The sequence below is a fragment of the Tiliqua scincoides genome, chromosome 9 (genome assembly GCF_035046505.1).
Source record: "Tiliqua scincoides isolate rTilSci1 chromosome 9, rTilSci1.hap2, whole genome shotgun sequence".
Classification (NCBI taxonomy): domain Eukaryota; kingdom Metazoa; phylum Chordata; class Lepidosauria; order Squamata; family Scincidae; genus Tiliqua; species Tiliqua scincoides.
The window spans coordinates 20,529,241-20,543,661 of record NC_089829.1 but is presented as its reverse complement, the minus strand read 5'-3'; the positions used below and the strand labels follow the sequence as shown (position 1 = coordinate 20,543,661).

Genomic DNA, 14,421 nt, shown 5'->3' with positions numbered 1-14,421 from the left:
TCGTCCAATCCCCTTTTAAAGGCGTCTAGGCTAGACGCCAGCACCACATCCTGTGGCAAGGAGTTCCACAGGAGTTCCAAGTACTTGTCTTGTGTGTTCCCTGAGCCATCTGGTGGGCCACTGTGAGATTCAGGAAGCTGGTCTAGATGGGCCCTGAGCCTGATCCAGCAGGGCTCTTATGTTCTTATAAAAACTTGAATCTTCTATATGCAGAGCAGTTGTCCTGCCACTGAGCTGTGGCCTCTCATTGAAACTTTAAAAAAAATTCAAACTCTTCTGGGAATCTTTTCCCAACTAAATTAAATGTTTCTAAATTGAAAGCTCCCCCTCCCCCACAAATGCTAGAGAACTACATTCTTCAGAGCCAGAACTACAAATTTGTTAATTACAATTGGTTGGCAACCTTCAGTCTCGAAAGACTATGGTATAAGCCTACAGCACCCGGTATTCCCAGGCGGTCTCCCATCCAAGTACTAACCAGGCATGACTGCTTAGCTTCCGAGATCTAGTCCAACCCTCTGCCTATAGCAGGAAATCGTCCTAGAATGTCTCCCACAGGTGCTTGTCGAGTCTCTACTTGAAGATCTCCAGTGAGGAAGGATCCACCACCTTCCTTGGCAGTCTGTTCCACTGCTGAACTGCCCTTACCATCAGGAATTTTTTGTTGATGTCCAATCGGAATCTCATCTCTTGCAGTGTGTACCCATTGGATCTAGTTCTACTTTCTACTTATATATCCAGTTACCTCTCCAAAATGAATATATCAGTTCACAGGGTGCTACAGCACAAGCCAATGCATGCTTACTCAAAAGCACATCTCTTTAAATTCACTGGGAATCCTAGGTGTTTATAGAATTGCAATCTGACCATATAAATATAATTTGCATTCCAGTCAGATCATCTCCAGTATACTGAAGGATAATTTACAGAGCAATCCTGTCATATCCCGCTAAGAAGTCCCACTAAAAGTTCACTGGGATTTACTCCCGGATAAGTGTTAGCCTTGAAAGGATTGCCACCGTGATTTCCTGCTTGCACACTAATGGACACATCTTTGAGGTGTCCAGTAGGCTCTGGCACCATAACATATTATATTCAGTGATACTTGTTTAATTTTAAGTAGTATTTTATTCCACTTTTTAGGTTGAATTTTTTCATCAAATTTCTTAATGTATGCCAATCTCGTTTTCTCTAGAGGTTTCATGTTACTGTCCATTAGAAGTTTATAACCTACTGGAACTGGGCAGATAGTTTTAAAGTGTCTTTTGACACTACTAAATCTGAAATTACACAAGCATCTGTCTCTGTCTGTTATTGATTTCCTTCCCTGAATGTCATGCTATCTTTCCAGAGATAGTAAATCCTAGTTATCTAGCATTGTCTCAAAATTTGCTAGAATGCCATCTCTGACCTTTTTATCTGCCAGGCTGTGTATGCCAAGTCAAACCCAGTTTTTTCAAGAAACATTTTACCTTTTAATTATGTTACTCTATAGGGTTATATATCATATGAGGAGGTGGTTACTGGTGATAGTAACCAGAAAACAGGGACTGTGTGTCTTTCATCAGTAGCACAGTTGAAAAGTAGGGGTACACTTCAAGTTTGGAGGTTTTCTCAGTTGACCAAGTTCTGCTTTTTAGTACTAAATATTAAATCTGTCATCTGCTCCACCTGCCAGTCCACACTGCTGAAGTTGGCATGGGGTGAAGAAGGGCTCTCAAACCCTAGCTTGCTTGCAGCTTTCCTGGGGACTGTGCAATATTCTAATGACCTCCATGACAGGATGCACAGAATGTTGAACAGTCAGAGGATGGTGTTTGAATGCCTGGGTTTGAATGCAGCTCTCAGTGGTCCAAGGCCAATATTCTGCCTACTACACCACATTGACTTTTTGTTACAAAATAAACATGGAACATCAGGCTTTCAGAGAAATTCAGAATAGTTACCAGTCTGCACATACTGACAATTCATAGCCTGAAAGAGAGAAGTGCTATTTTTTGTGGTGCTGTCTTTGCCTAGTCACTTGGAAGAGAATTTCTTTGCCATGGGCAAATAGACAAGTAACCCTTTGAGAGCATGTACAAAATACTCATCTTGTGGACTGCTTGTCCAAATGCAGTGCAAGAATGCATAAGCGGATAAGCAGTACAGTACTGAGTATGGGTTCCTTTTTGGGAATTCAGGAATTGTAGCCTGTGCTCCTATCTGCTTCTTGTTTTGGGGCTTGACAGGTCATTCTGGTCAGGCCTGGCCCTGCTATACAGCCTTTAACAGTCGTATCTCTGCTTTCCAAAAGCTAAATCCTGTTTCGAAATCTGTTTGGTCTCTGCAGCAACAGATGTAATCCTGTGCCTTGTGGGGGTGGCTCGCTTGAGGGGGATTTGCAACTAACTTGATGATTTTACCAGAGCTTGTGAGCTGCTTCATGTTGCTGGGAGCCTGAATTCCTCCTGCATGTCGCAAGCATTGCAGTGCACATCTCCTTGCAGCTATCTTTGTAATGGAAGTGTTGCAGCCACCTGAAAGGCACAGTCAAAGGGTGGGGTGACTCTTGTTTGCAGATTTTTAGAGCTCACAGAGCCTTCCCAGAAGGCCAGGGCTTGAGGCATTTTTTGATGTTGGAATTTCTCCCTCCCACCTTGAGATCTTAGCATTCTTCTCCCCCCCCCCCCCAAGCTGTTGTGTTTATCTTCTGACCTAGTTGGTCACATGGACAGGATGGAAGCCCAGCAATCGGAAGCTGGAAGGTGGTGTACATACTCTTCTAATCAGGCGCTGGCTTTGATGGTGTTGTCTTTCCTCCTAAGGCTGACTGATTGTTTATTTCACAGCAGTGCAGTATGCCAGCATGTCTAGCATTTTTAGGAGGCCAGGAAATTATGGAGGTTTGCAGTGCAAGCATCTGCCATCTGTTTGTGCTTCTCTGGGAACAGTACCCCAAAATCCCCTGTTTCCTTGACTGTTCCTGTGCTGGGAATCCACTGCAGCTTATCCAGGGTGAAGTGCTGGTTAATGGCTCTTGCCATCTCATTAACAGCTGTCTGAGGCTGGAATGGGATGCAGCAAACATGGGCTATGGAAAGCAAAGTCTGAGATCTTATCAATAATATTGGCTTTTCACCTACATACCAAAAAAGTTTAGTGTTCTGAAGGAGCAAAAGGGCAGGATTCCTACAGTGGTTCTGTTCGCTGGAGGGCTCCGCTTCTCTTCTTCAAAACAGCCCTTATTTTCCACTGGAAGTAATACTGAGGTTCCCAGTAAATTTTGGCAGTTTTTTAGGACTGTCAACCAATTGAAGACATCTTAATTCATTAAATGAAGTGTTTGTTTAAATTTGCATATGACTAGAACAGTGTATTTAAAATATTGAGTTTTTTAGATGCAGCTGTTGCATAGTATATAACAGTCATTTTAAAGTATTATTTATCAGAAAGATATTACACTAAAGAAAAAGTAAAAATAATAAAAAAGAATCTAGTTTTGAAGAACAAGTCATCCTTTCTTTGTTCTTAGGTGGTGTGTGGACATGTCAGCTGACCTCATCTTAGAAGAGGCATTCCTTCCTGTGTATGAGAGGGAGGGGGGAATGCCTCTACTAAGATGTCTTCTGCCTTCTGCAGGTGTTAAGACATATTAAAAATATTTAACATTTTCTGACAACGTGAATTCCTGTTAATTGGGGATGTTTTTTCAGCTGATTTCGAATGGTTTTGGTTAGTGAATTGGACCACTTAATTGATTAATAGTTTAGCCTCGATCTTGTTTATCACCTGCGCAGCCTGTCTTTCACGCTGCTCAGGGCAGCCTGCATGAGGGTTATTCCTTTTGAATGTCACAACAACCCCAAGAGGTAGTTCTCCTCAGTCCAGGTCTACACCCCCATTAACTACCTCACACTGGCTCCTTCTTTCCAAAGCGTGACTGCTTCTCAAGTATTTTGCTAGTGAACATTGAGCACTTGTAGAGATGTGCTGATTTATCAGAAGGAGTTTATTCAATGTTGATTAATGTTCTCCTAATTGCTGTCACTGTAGTATGTGTCTCCTATCATGTTGAGCAGTTATGTTTTAAGCTTGGCGCCTATAAGTGCATTGTACAATGACCATCACTTAAATGGGACTTGCATCTCTTGTCTTTTTATAGATAGAGTGAGGTGATGCAGTTGGCAAGTATTTAAACCGGAATACTTGAATGTAAGCACACTGATGCTGCAATCCTAACCACACTTTTCTGAGAGTAAGCCCCATTGAACAAAACAGGACTTACTTCTGAGCAGACCTGGTTAGGATTATGCCCTGAGTAAACAAGTTTAAATCTAAGTACTCTAGTGAAAATGGATTGTAGTTTGGCGGGCCTGAGTTGCTGTTCTTTTTTCTACTTCCAAATTATTTCTTTCCCTTAACTCCCAATTGCTTTTTCTGACCAATAACTTTGAACCTCTTGAAATGACTCTGGAGATCTCTTGATTGAACCAAATTTGCCAGCCTGGCATTTTTTTCTGGATGGCATGGGGGGAAGGAAGCAAATTATTTTCTCAGCGTCATGCTTGGCAAGCAAACTTTTTTCTTTTCTCCTTTACTAGTGAATGAAAACAAAAATCAGGAAACAGCAAAAATGCAGAAAAAGGGAAAAATCATAGTGTTAATGAAATACATACTTTTTAAAAAGTTATTAATAAGCATAATGCTTATTATTAATATTAATAAACAAAAATCAATATATAGTATACTATCTATAAACCACATGCAATACGCACTCTCCACATATATATCTAAAAAAGGCTTCCAAATAGGTAGTAGTTTTCTATAATAAGCTATTTGTTCAAACGTTGGTAAGATTGAAATGTCCTCAGTCCACTAAGTAACAGTAGGGATGCACTTATCCTTCCAATGTTTTAGCTTTTAGCTAAAGTAAGGGCACAGAGAGTCCGTTTCCACTATCCTGCAATTAACTTCCATGAAGTAGGTAAATAGTTCAAAAGAACGTAGGTGCTAACAAATATCAATGTAATATAAAATTAACGCAATTACAAATTGTTTGACAAACGAAATGAAAGGAAGGGGTCTGGTCATTTTTCTCTTTCGTTCTTTCATTTTGCAGGCAACTGCGATGTCCGTGGACTGTCTTGGGCAGTACGCCGTGCTTTCTGGGTGAGTGCCACAATCTTTGGGACGGTATTGCAGTTACGGCCGGCAGCAGCCAGCTGGTCCTTCGAAGTGGATGTGGAGGCAGATGGACACCTCTTCAAGGACTGGAGCGAAAACATGGAAGTTTTCAGTGGGTCAAATGGGCTAGACACATGAGTTTAAGCACTTAAACCTCAGAAGAACTTCTGATGGATCTGACGCAAGGGTCCATCTTGCCTAGAACGTTGTCTTGGATAAGGACAATCAGATGCCTTTTCTGCAGGCCATGAAGACAGCAGCAACTCTCCCTGTGATTTGTCCCCAGAACCTCCTCTTCAGAGGCCTTAGAAGGTGGAGGGATAGAATATGACTGTCATTGCCCCTGATAACACCTTAATACTTTTTAAAAAGCTGCCTAGTCTGGTGATAGCCACCTCATCTTGTGGTAGTGAATTCCATATGTTAACAATTATGCATTGCATGAAGAAATGCTTCCTTTTGTCTGTCCCAAGTCTACACATATTTTTTCCCTAGTGGATGCTTTTTTAAAAGATCTAGGATATGAGTAGAGAATGTCTAGAAAAAGGCCTTTGGGGAAATCTGTTTTCAGTCAGGCTCGATGCTCAGACTCAGAATAAAGAGATGTTGACTTTTGGTGGTGCCTCTGGGTCCTTCACATCATCCCTTTGCCTCCCTTCCATACTGTTGTTTGAAACCTTTTTCTGTCTTATCGCTAATCTCCTAATCTCATCTTGCATGTATTTAGCAGTGTTCAGCCAGTGACCTCCTCCTTCTGTTGATCCGATTATCTGATGTCCTTGGGTGTGTATTTTCTGAAGTCTTATCCACATGCTCCTTTTCATTGCAGTCTGCCATTACTTTCCACAGTAGTCACATCCATGCAATTCTTTTGTTGCTGCATGTGGTGGGAGATCAGGATTTGGTCTGGTTCCGCTTGCTTCTCAAGTGGGTGTCATAGCCATGTTTTGGGTACTGTGGGGAGGAGGTTGCTGTTCTTTTCTGGCCTTTTCTCCAGAGGTCTTAGCCCATAGGGCAGGGCTGCACTTGCCTTTATTCCACAGGAAGGCAGAAGTACCACAAAAAGTGATTTGTGTGCAGGACTTTGAGTTTTGAGAAGCTAATCTTTCAAGTTCCTATCCCTTGGGGTTGCAGAGAGATGTTTGGAAAGTGTGTGGTGGGGCCCAGAGTCAGGGAAGTGGGACAGTTATCATTTTATGTGATTGGGAGCAATGCAACAGTGGCCTGCATAGTTATTCTTTCCATGAGCGGCAAAATCAGAATAAACGATGCTAAATGGCAAAAATTGCATAAATAAATGATGCAGAATAAGTTTGTTCAGATTGTACAAATTGCAAGGTTTGAGTTTTCTTAGTGGAGAATTTGAATTATCATTGCACAGAAGTGCATGCTGCCTTGCTACAAACTTACGGTCATGTGGTATTTAACTCCGCTTGTGGGCTTTGTTTATGCCCTTTGCCAGCTTTCCTAGAGAGACAATTAAACCCAGCTCTCATGTTACCTTCTGAACTAACAAATTCATGTGACCTTGGGGGCAAACATTGCATTTGAATGTTGTTGCATTTGGTGGTGGAATCCAGTGCTTGTCATCTCAGGGCAACTGTGGCTGCATGACAATGGGTATCCCATATATGTAGTAAATAGATCTTCTTTTGCCTTGTTAAAGCATATTTAGATGCAGTATTTACTGGACAAAATTTTTCATGGTAAAATCACCTAGTGGTCAGACAGAAACCCAAGAAACCATCCTTGGGCACTTGTTGGGCTGCAAGTCCATGTTGTGATCTAGGTCTCAAAAACTATAGGAATACTGTAAACCTGTTTCTGGGCTGCAGGTGGGACTTCGCATGATTGAAAGCTCCTCCACACCAAGACCACCACCCCCATGCATATAGAAAACAAGTGTGCTAGGGAGATGACTAGGGCTAGAACTCTTCATTCTGACATGCTTGTTTTCAGTGTTCGGAGTATTTGTTTGTACAGAGGAGCATTCATGCACACCAGTTCCCAGCTATAGGCACAAGTGGTCATACCCTCATTTGCTGTTTGTGAGAACTAGACCTTGAGTCTGCCTTACAGAGGAACACTGTCTATAGTTGCCTCCCAGTGAGGCATTCTGCAGTGATAGTTAGGCATCTTGAGAGGCATCTCCCACAGGTGTGCCCAGCTGTTCTCTCTGGCAGTCTTGCTGGTGCAATGTCACATGCCACATGGCATCCAGTGACCTTAAACAATGGCTGTGTTTGCTCTCAGCCAGTGCCTGCATCAAGTTCCTCCAGGTGAGCCAGGCCAGCTACATCCAGCTGGCATGTTCAGCATGAACCTAGCCCAGGCAGCATCATATCAGACTTCACTGCTGCAGCTTTTTGGAAAAGCAAGGTCAATGCCATCCAGCTGTCTCCTTTGGTGGCTCTTTTAAATTGTCACTTTCATTGTAACTTTCAGTGGTTTATGGCTCACAGTTACATGTGGAGCTTGGACTTGGGAGTTCCAAATCTTGTCTTAGCTCGCAGCCTCCCACGGATGTGAAGATAAAATTAGTAATGCCCGCTTGCTCCCCTCTCCATACTACCCTTGAAATTCTTAGAGCAGCGATTTTCAACCAGTGTGCTGTGGCACATTGGTGTGCCACAAATGTCCACAGGTGTGCTACGGGAGTTTGGGAGAATGTCATTTATTATAGGGCCGTTGGGGGATGTGATCCCCATGCCTTGTCAATTGTCAAAAAACCGTTGGTGTGCCTTGACAATTTTTACACCTTGTCAGTATGCCATGAGATGAAAAAGACTGAAAATAGACAGAGCAGGCTTCAAATGTGGTACTATCTGTGTGTCTCTAATCTGTCTAAAAATTGGTGCCCAGCGTTCCATCATAGAGCCAAACAAAATAATACAAAGTGTGTGTAATTGGTGCCTGCCGGCCCATGTGTGTGTGAAACCATAATCTGCAGCCATGTGGGGCCCACCTCCAGACTGCAGTGATATCTTTGCCCTGTCATAATCCTCATGCAGAACATGTGCCTACTCCCCTCTCCCAGTTCAAAAAAGCTCATGTTTGCACTAATGGAATCTTTCCTACAAGGGCAAATAGCACCTGCCAGGAAAAAGGGAGTTATTGGGATCATGGCACTGGAAATAAATTAAAGCACACCCTCTGCTACAGTCTGCATCTCATATAGTTGCATTTTTTTGTAAATATAAATGTGCAAACTCCCAATCATACATTCTGCATACCATCTAGTTTGGCCTTGCATTACCCAACATTCTGTTGCACTACAGTGTGACCAAGAAACAGAATCCTAGGCAGACAGAAGCAAGGTTTAATGACTAGGGGTGGGGATGTTTATCTGAGTGAGTGGCTGCCACTTGGGATAGCCCATCTGTGAGGCTGACCGAGGCAGCCACATCAAGGGGAAGAGTGGTGGGGGCACCCACCTCCATCTGACCATTCACTTCCCCTGCTCCTTCTTTTCCCAAACCCTAAATTAGAAAAGGAGTGGAAGTGTGCAGAAGAGGAGAGTGGTGAAGTGCTCTGGGTCTGTTCACCTTCACACTTCCTCATCTGCTTTGACTCCCTCTTTCAGTCCAGGGAGTGGGAGAAGCAGAAGCTGGCACACTGGGATGTTCTGATGTCACTAATTCCCATCAGGAAAAGTAGAGAGCTGTATTTGAAAGCAAAAATCTGACTTTCACCCTTGACAGCGGGTGGCCTGGTCCTTGCTGACCGAGATCCCACAAAAGGCTGCAGTTCCCCTACCCAAGCCTGTTTCTTTCCAGCACTAAAACCCTCACTCAGCAGATGCACTGCCTGCAATCGATACTGTAATATTGATAAATGCTTGTAATCCCCCCATTCCAATCTCTCTAATTCCTGTAAGGCTTCAGAAACAAGGTAGAGTTTTTATGGATCAGCTACATTCTGTGCTCTGGGCGAGGGTGCAGTGCACAGGTTGGTTCCAGTGTGATGATGTCATTTGTGTGTATTTTGCAGGCGCCGCTTCCTCTACATAGTTAATCTAGATGCACCAGCTGAAGGCCATCGAAAGATCTCCCGTCAGAGCAAGTGGGACATTGGAGCTGTGCAGTGGAATCCACATGACAGCCATGCGCACTACTTTGCTGCTTCGGTAATTGTGTTTGGGTTCTGTTCTTATCATTTGTGTTTCCTTCTGAACTGGATCATGACCCTGCAATGTGTGTGTCCCACTAACTTGTAGGATATCATTAATATCTTGGTAATCTACTACATGTGCTTATGCCACAAAAGAGATCACACCTTTTTACTCTGCAATGAACTTGCACAGACTCCTCATTCAGTCCTTGGGAGTGTGAGGATGAAATGGAAACTGTGCAAGGTGCAAGTCTCACACGTCTTTAACCCTTTCCCACATTATGAAGATCTGCATCTTCAGCTTTTTTCTCTTTACCTCCCTATATTCATGTGTAACACATAGGCAGGGAAGCATAGCATCAGAAATTGTCTTAAGTCAGGTGATCCCTGACTTAAGGACCTCTCAAGAACAGCCACCTCACTCTTTTGTGCAGATGCAGTCCATCCACTCTTGACATTTTCACTCAGGCACAACAGTGCTGGTTGGTGAGAGAGACATTGCATTATGGAGCAGCAGAAGTTGTGGGTAAACAAGAGCCAGTGCAATACTTAATAGGACTGTACTTGTGTTCCTCTCCAACTAATACAAATGCAAATGGTAACTTCTTGTAAAATGCAACTTCAGGTATAACCTACTTATCCACGGATTTTTCACCCACCAACAAGATGAGAAGGGTCCTTTCAATTAAAGGAAAAAAGTTGTTTTAACAATAGCCTCATTAATGTAAGAGAGGGCAGCTGGCTGACAATCCATCAATCACTTTCTCTCCAGGCCCTTAGAGCAGCTTCACTCCAAGGCAGGTGACCCCTCCCTTCCCCCTGAGCACATGAAAGAAAGATAATTGCTTTGCATTTTTTCACAGCACTGTACTCTGGGTGAAGGGAGGGGTCAGTGGCTTGGAGTGAAGCCTTTCTAAGCACCTGGAGAGAGACTGATTGATGGATTGTCTGCCTAATGACTCTGCCTTACATCACAAAGGTCAGCAAGGCTATTTTTAAATCACCTAGCAAAGGGATATTTTTTTTAAATGAATTTGCTTCAATGTGATTTTTGCCAACTATGTGAGTTCTGATAATGGAACCCTCCTGAATAACAAGACTCAACCTTTAATACAAATTGACACCCCCCCCCCCATATAAGCTGCTATATGGCACATTTTGCATGTTACACTATAAACAAAGCAGGATTACCACAGAGAGTAAAGTTACTAGAGAGTGAATTATGATCTGTTTTATAAATAATTTATTTATAGAAATAAATATTTCTTTGTTGTTTTACAACCTTTACAGAAAGTTGTTCTCAATTTTATGTCACATAAACAAACAAAAAAAATGATTAATGTTTCCAATAACTACAGACCTCCAGAGCCTAACTTGTACTTAAGTAGGAGATTACTTGTACGCATCTGCCCAAGACTTCTTCCTTCATGGAAAGTGGCTGCTGACAACAGTTAGGACAATGGAGCAATATTTACCTTATCAGTATGGATACTCCATTCATTGGACTTCAGTGGACCCTCCTTATCCATGGGCTTGGCATCTGTGGATTTGAACATCCATGGATGCCGAGCCCATGCTGCAGAGGGCCTCCCAGATGCTACTGGAAGTCACCGGTGTGAACGGAAGTGGTGTCCAGTCACATTTGGAAGGCTTCTGAGGAGGCTAGGGGACCTTACACAGCTTCCAGAGGGGTAGATGCTGCCTCCAGGTAAGTTTAGTGGCGCTGCCTCCCCCCTCCACAGATTTCATTATCCTTGGATTTTGGTAGCTGCAGGGGTTGCTGGATCAGGTCCTCTGTGGATACGGAGGTCCCACAGTACTTTGGAGGTGCTATGTTGAAGAGGTGCATTCAGGCACCTCAGGGCAAACAGCTGGAGAAGGCCTTGCTCTGAGGTGCTGCTGAACTTGCCCCCCTTGTTGACAGGATTTGAAGCAAGGCCTTGCTGTCTGACTTTAAAGGACTGGATGAAGGAGGGGGAAATGATCATATTCCTGGGAGCAGTTCTGAAGCTGTTGCCCTTCTTAAGTCTTCCCATGTCTTCTCTTTGGTTTCAGAGCAACCAGCGAGTTGACCTGTATAAATGGAAAGATGGCAACGGAGAAGTTGGCACTTCCTTACAAGGGCACACACGTGTGATCAGGTACAGCCCTGGGGAGCCTCAGTGCAGTGTGTCGTCACGTGGCCCCAACAGGCCCTTTCACACTGGCTTGTGTTGTCGAGAATTTCAGCTGTGACCTGATGAAGTTTGGGCCAACCGTGTCACTTCTGCTTTCAGAAGGCTGTTTGCCCACTAACCTGCTTGGGGTATATTCCAGTGTGGCTATTGTAGCAACTGGGGAGGAGAGGGCTGTGTCTCTGAACAGGCATTCCAGAATAGTAGCTTGATCCTCAACTGACCCGACATATTTCAGGATGTGAATTGGACAATGAGAGTTGGTGTAATGTAGTGGTAAAAAACGAGAACTTCCCTGTTCGGGTATTGCCTCAGTAGGTGGCTGTAGGCAAACCATTCTCAGACTCAGTTTTCCCCATCTGCAACATGGGGATAATACTTGCATACCTTTCAAGATTGACCACATTGAAATATTGCATCCAGTGAGCTGGGTGCACTTGGAAAGTGCTATACAAATGCTGCTGCTTCAAACTAAACATGATTCAACAGCTTTCCCTTCTCATTCTGATAAGGATGAAGGTCACAGTATGAGGATGGTTCTGTCTTCAAGGTGGAGCTCTCCCTTTCCTAGAGCAGTGGTCTTCAACTTTTCTACCTCCAGAGTATGCTTTTTTCATCAGTTTAGCTGGTGAGGAACTGCATCAGAGTCTGGAGTGTTCTGGGAGCAGACTCAGTTCGCACCCAGGATTGATGAGCCTTGCAATTTTATCCCTGTGAATGTACCATAAGAAAGTGGTACTCAGCTCAACTCCCCTCTGTGTCTGTGAATTGCAGGGAAAGATCAGAAGTGGCAGCCCACTTGTTTTTTGGGATTGTTTGTCTACCATTATAGATCTTGGTATTGAAAAGTACCTGACAAACTTCAGAGGAATGCCCCCCCCCCCCAAAATGTCTGGAAACTACTGAGCTAGAGAACCATAGTGGCCTATGAATGATCAAGATAGTCAGACAAGAAGGCGTGGCTTAACCCCTAAACAATAACGCTTTGTTTACCTAGGTCAGGATTTCTGACTCAGTCTTTTGTAAATAAATCCTTGATGAAGCCCATCAAATCATCAAGGCTTGGGTGGAGGGGTCGAGAAAGATAGAGGTTTCTGTTACTGCATTTGTTGTATTGCTGCATCTGTTCACAACAGTAAACACGCTGGTTGTTGGTTACCGCATGGAGCCCTGTAGCCTCCATGGAGCCGCATGGAACCTTTGATCACCACTGTGATCGAAGCCTTTCAAGGTGATCACCACCTACTGAGGCATTTTATTCCCTCTTTGTGTTTTTACCTTTTCCAGTGACTTGGACTGGGCAGTGTTTGAACCAGATCTACTAGTTACTAGTTCGGTTGACACGTACATCTACATCTGGGATATCAAGTAAGAGTGGGACCCCCCCTGGGAAAAGGTAGTCTTGTCCAGATGCCTTTGGGAAAAAAATCCTTGTACGGTCATCTGGGAGCGCTACCACTGGAGCAGGATGGTTTGGCAGAGTAAAGCCATCCCCAGTCATATTTTCTCATATGACGTTTCAATGGATATGTTTTGCCCATGCTTGATATTGAGAAAGTATTTTCCTCCGGTCCAGTTGACAAGGAACCCCAGCCAAGAAGGGAGAATTGCATACATTCCTGCCCAACATATGCTTTATCTCATTAAGGCTACAATCCTATCCACACTTTCCTATGAGTAAGCCCCACTGACTATAATGGGGCATACTTCTGAGTAGGCATGCATAGGATTGGACTCTAACTTGATCAACCTGCAGCTATTGAACTGAGGGCATCTTTTTTTTTTTGAGCATCTGCTCTGTGCCTGTGGAATGCGGTTGCTTGATTTGCAGGAATTCATGACTAAAGGGTCAGATAGCCACCTAGATTAGTAATTCCCAAAACTCTATATCACAAGAAGTTAAAAGTCCCAAAGCAAAGGTTACCTGCTGTGCATCTGCATGATTTACTGCTCTACCCTTGTTTTCTTCCAGTTAGTCTTCTCTAGAAGCAGGTACAGAAGCTCTCCTGCTTACAAACATTTAACTTACAAATGAATACTTTCCAGCCCTTACTTCTAGTTTTCAGCCAATGCTGCTGAGTATGGAAGCCACTCAGGAGCATTTCAAGCAGCTCCTCAATGAAACTGACAGCATTTACAGCCTCCAAATGAATCTGGCTGAATCCAGAGTGAAACTGACAGCTGCAGCAACAGAGAAGAGGGCTTTACTGTACTTAAGAACAAAATGGCTGATGAACAGACTCTTGGACCTTATGGTGTTGTAAATAGGGGGGCTTCTGTAATTCTCCAGATACGACTTGATCAGAAGATCACTCTGGTGCAATAGCAGGACAAGGCTATATGCCACATCTGTGCTTGAGTCACAGGTCTACTCTTGCTCTCTTTCAAACAGAAGGTTTGCCTAGAGATGTGCATCATGTAGAAAATTAGGGGTTTGGCTTCTCTCATGGACTGGGTTTGTTTTATTCTTATACCCTCTTAAAGTTTAATTTTGGGGATGCAAGAATGAAACTCTCATCTAGTTTTAAATGCAGGAAAACAAACTTGGGAAACAATAACTTCTTTGGAGATTTGGGTACTTATAGCCATGTTGTTGTATTACAGAGACACCCGAAAGCCCACTGTTTCACTCTCTGCAGTTGGTAAGTACTGGCTGAATGGTTGATGGGTTAGGTGGAATCCTCCATTTGTGTGCTGGATTTGCCTCCCAACATGCTGCTGTTGTCTGTTGCATGCAGACCATAAGCATGAGATCTCTCTCTTCTGCAGACATCCCTCTTGGCCTGTCCCTTCCCCATAGCATTCCTTGCCTTCGGAGGCCTTCTTCTGTCTCTCCCAATTATCTTGAGGCTGCTTCTAGCCCATGGGCCTTATGTTTGACACCCCTGCTGTAAAACATAACAATCAAGACAGAGTGCAGAATGTATTTATTTTTCCTTGCTATGGCAAGATTTTTTAAAATATTGTTGAA

General features: G+C 43.5%; 1 protein-coding gene across 5 annotated transcripts in view; it reads left to right on the top strand.

The window, feature by feature from the left end:
• Positions 1 to 14,421, top strand: part of WDR59 (WD repeat domain 59) — a 63,838-nt gene that overhangs the window by 5,750 nt on the left and 43,667 nt on the right. For all 5 annotated transcript variants that reach the window (XR_010794900.1, XM_066637624.1, XM_066637623.1 and 2 more), the window contains exons 2-6: positions 5,102 to 5,151; positions 9,157 to 9,292; positions 11,332 to 11,417; positions 12,738 to 12,818; positions 14,055 to 14,092. Coding sequence is in view for 4 of the 5 variants with exons in the window: in XM_066637623.1 (XP_066493720.1) it covers positions 5,102 to 5,151; positions 9,157 to 9,292; positions 11,332 to 11,417; positions 12,738 to 12,818; positions 14,055 to 14,092 (391 nt within the window). In the remaining variant the exon portion in view is untranslated. The remainder of the gene's footprint in view (positions 1 to 5,101; positions 5,152 to 9,156; positions 9,293 to 11,331; positions 11,418 to 12,737; positions 12,819 to 14,054; positions 14,093 to 14,421) is intronic.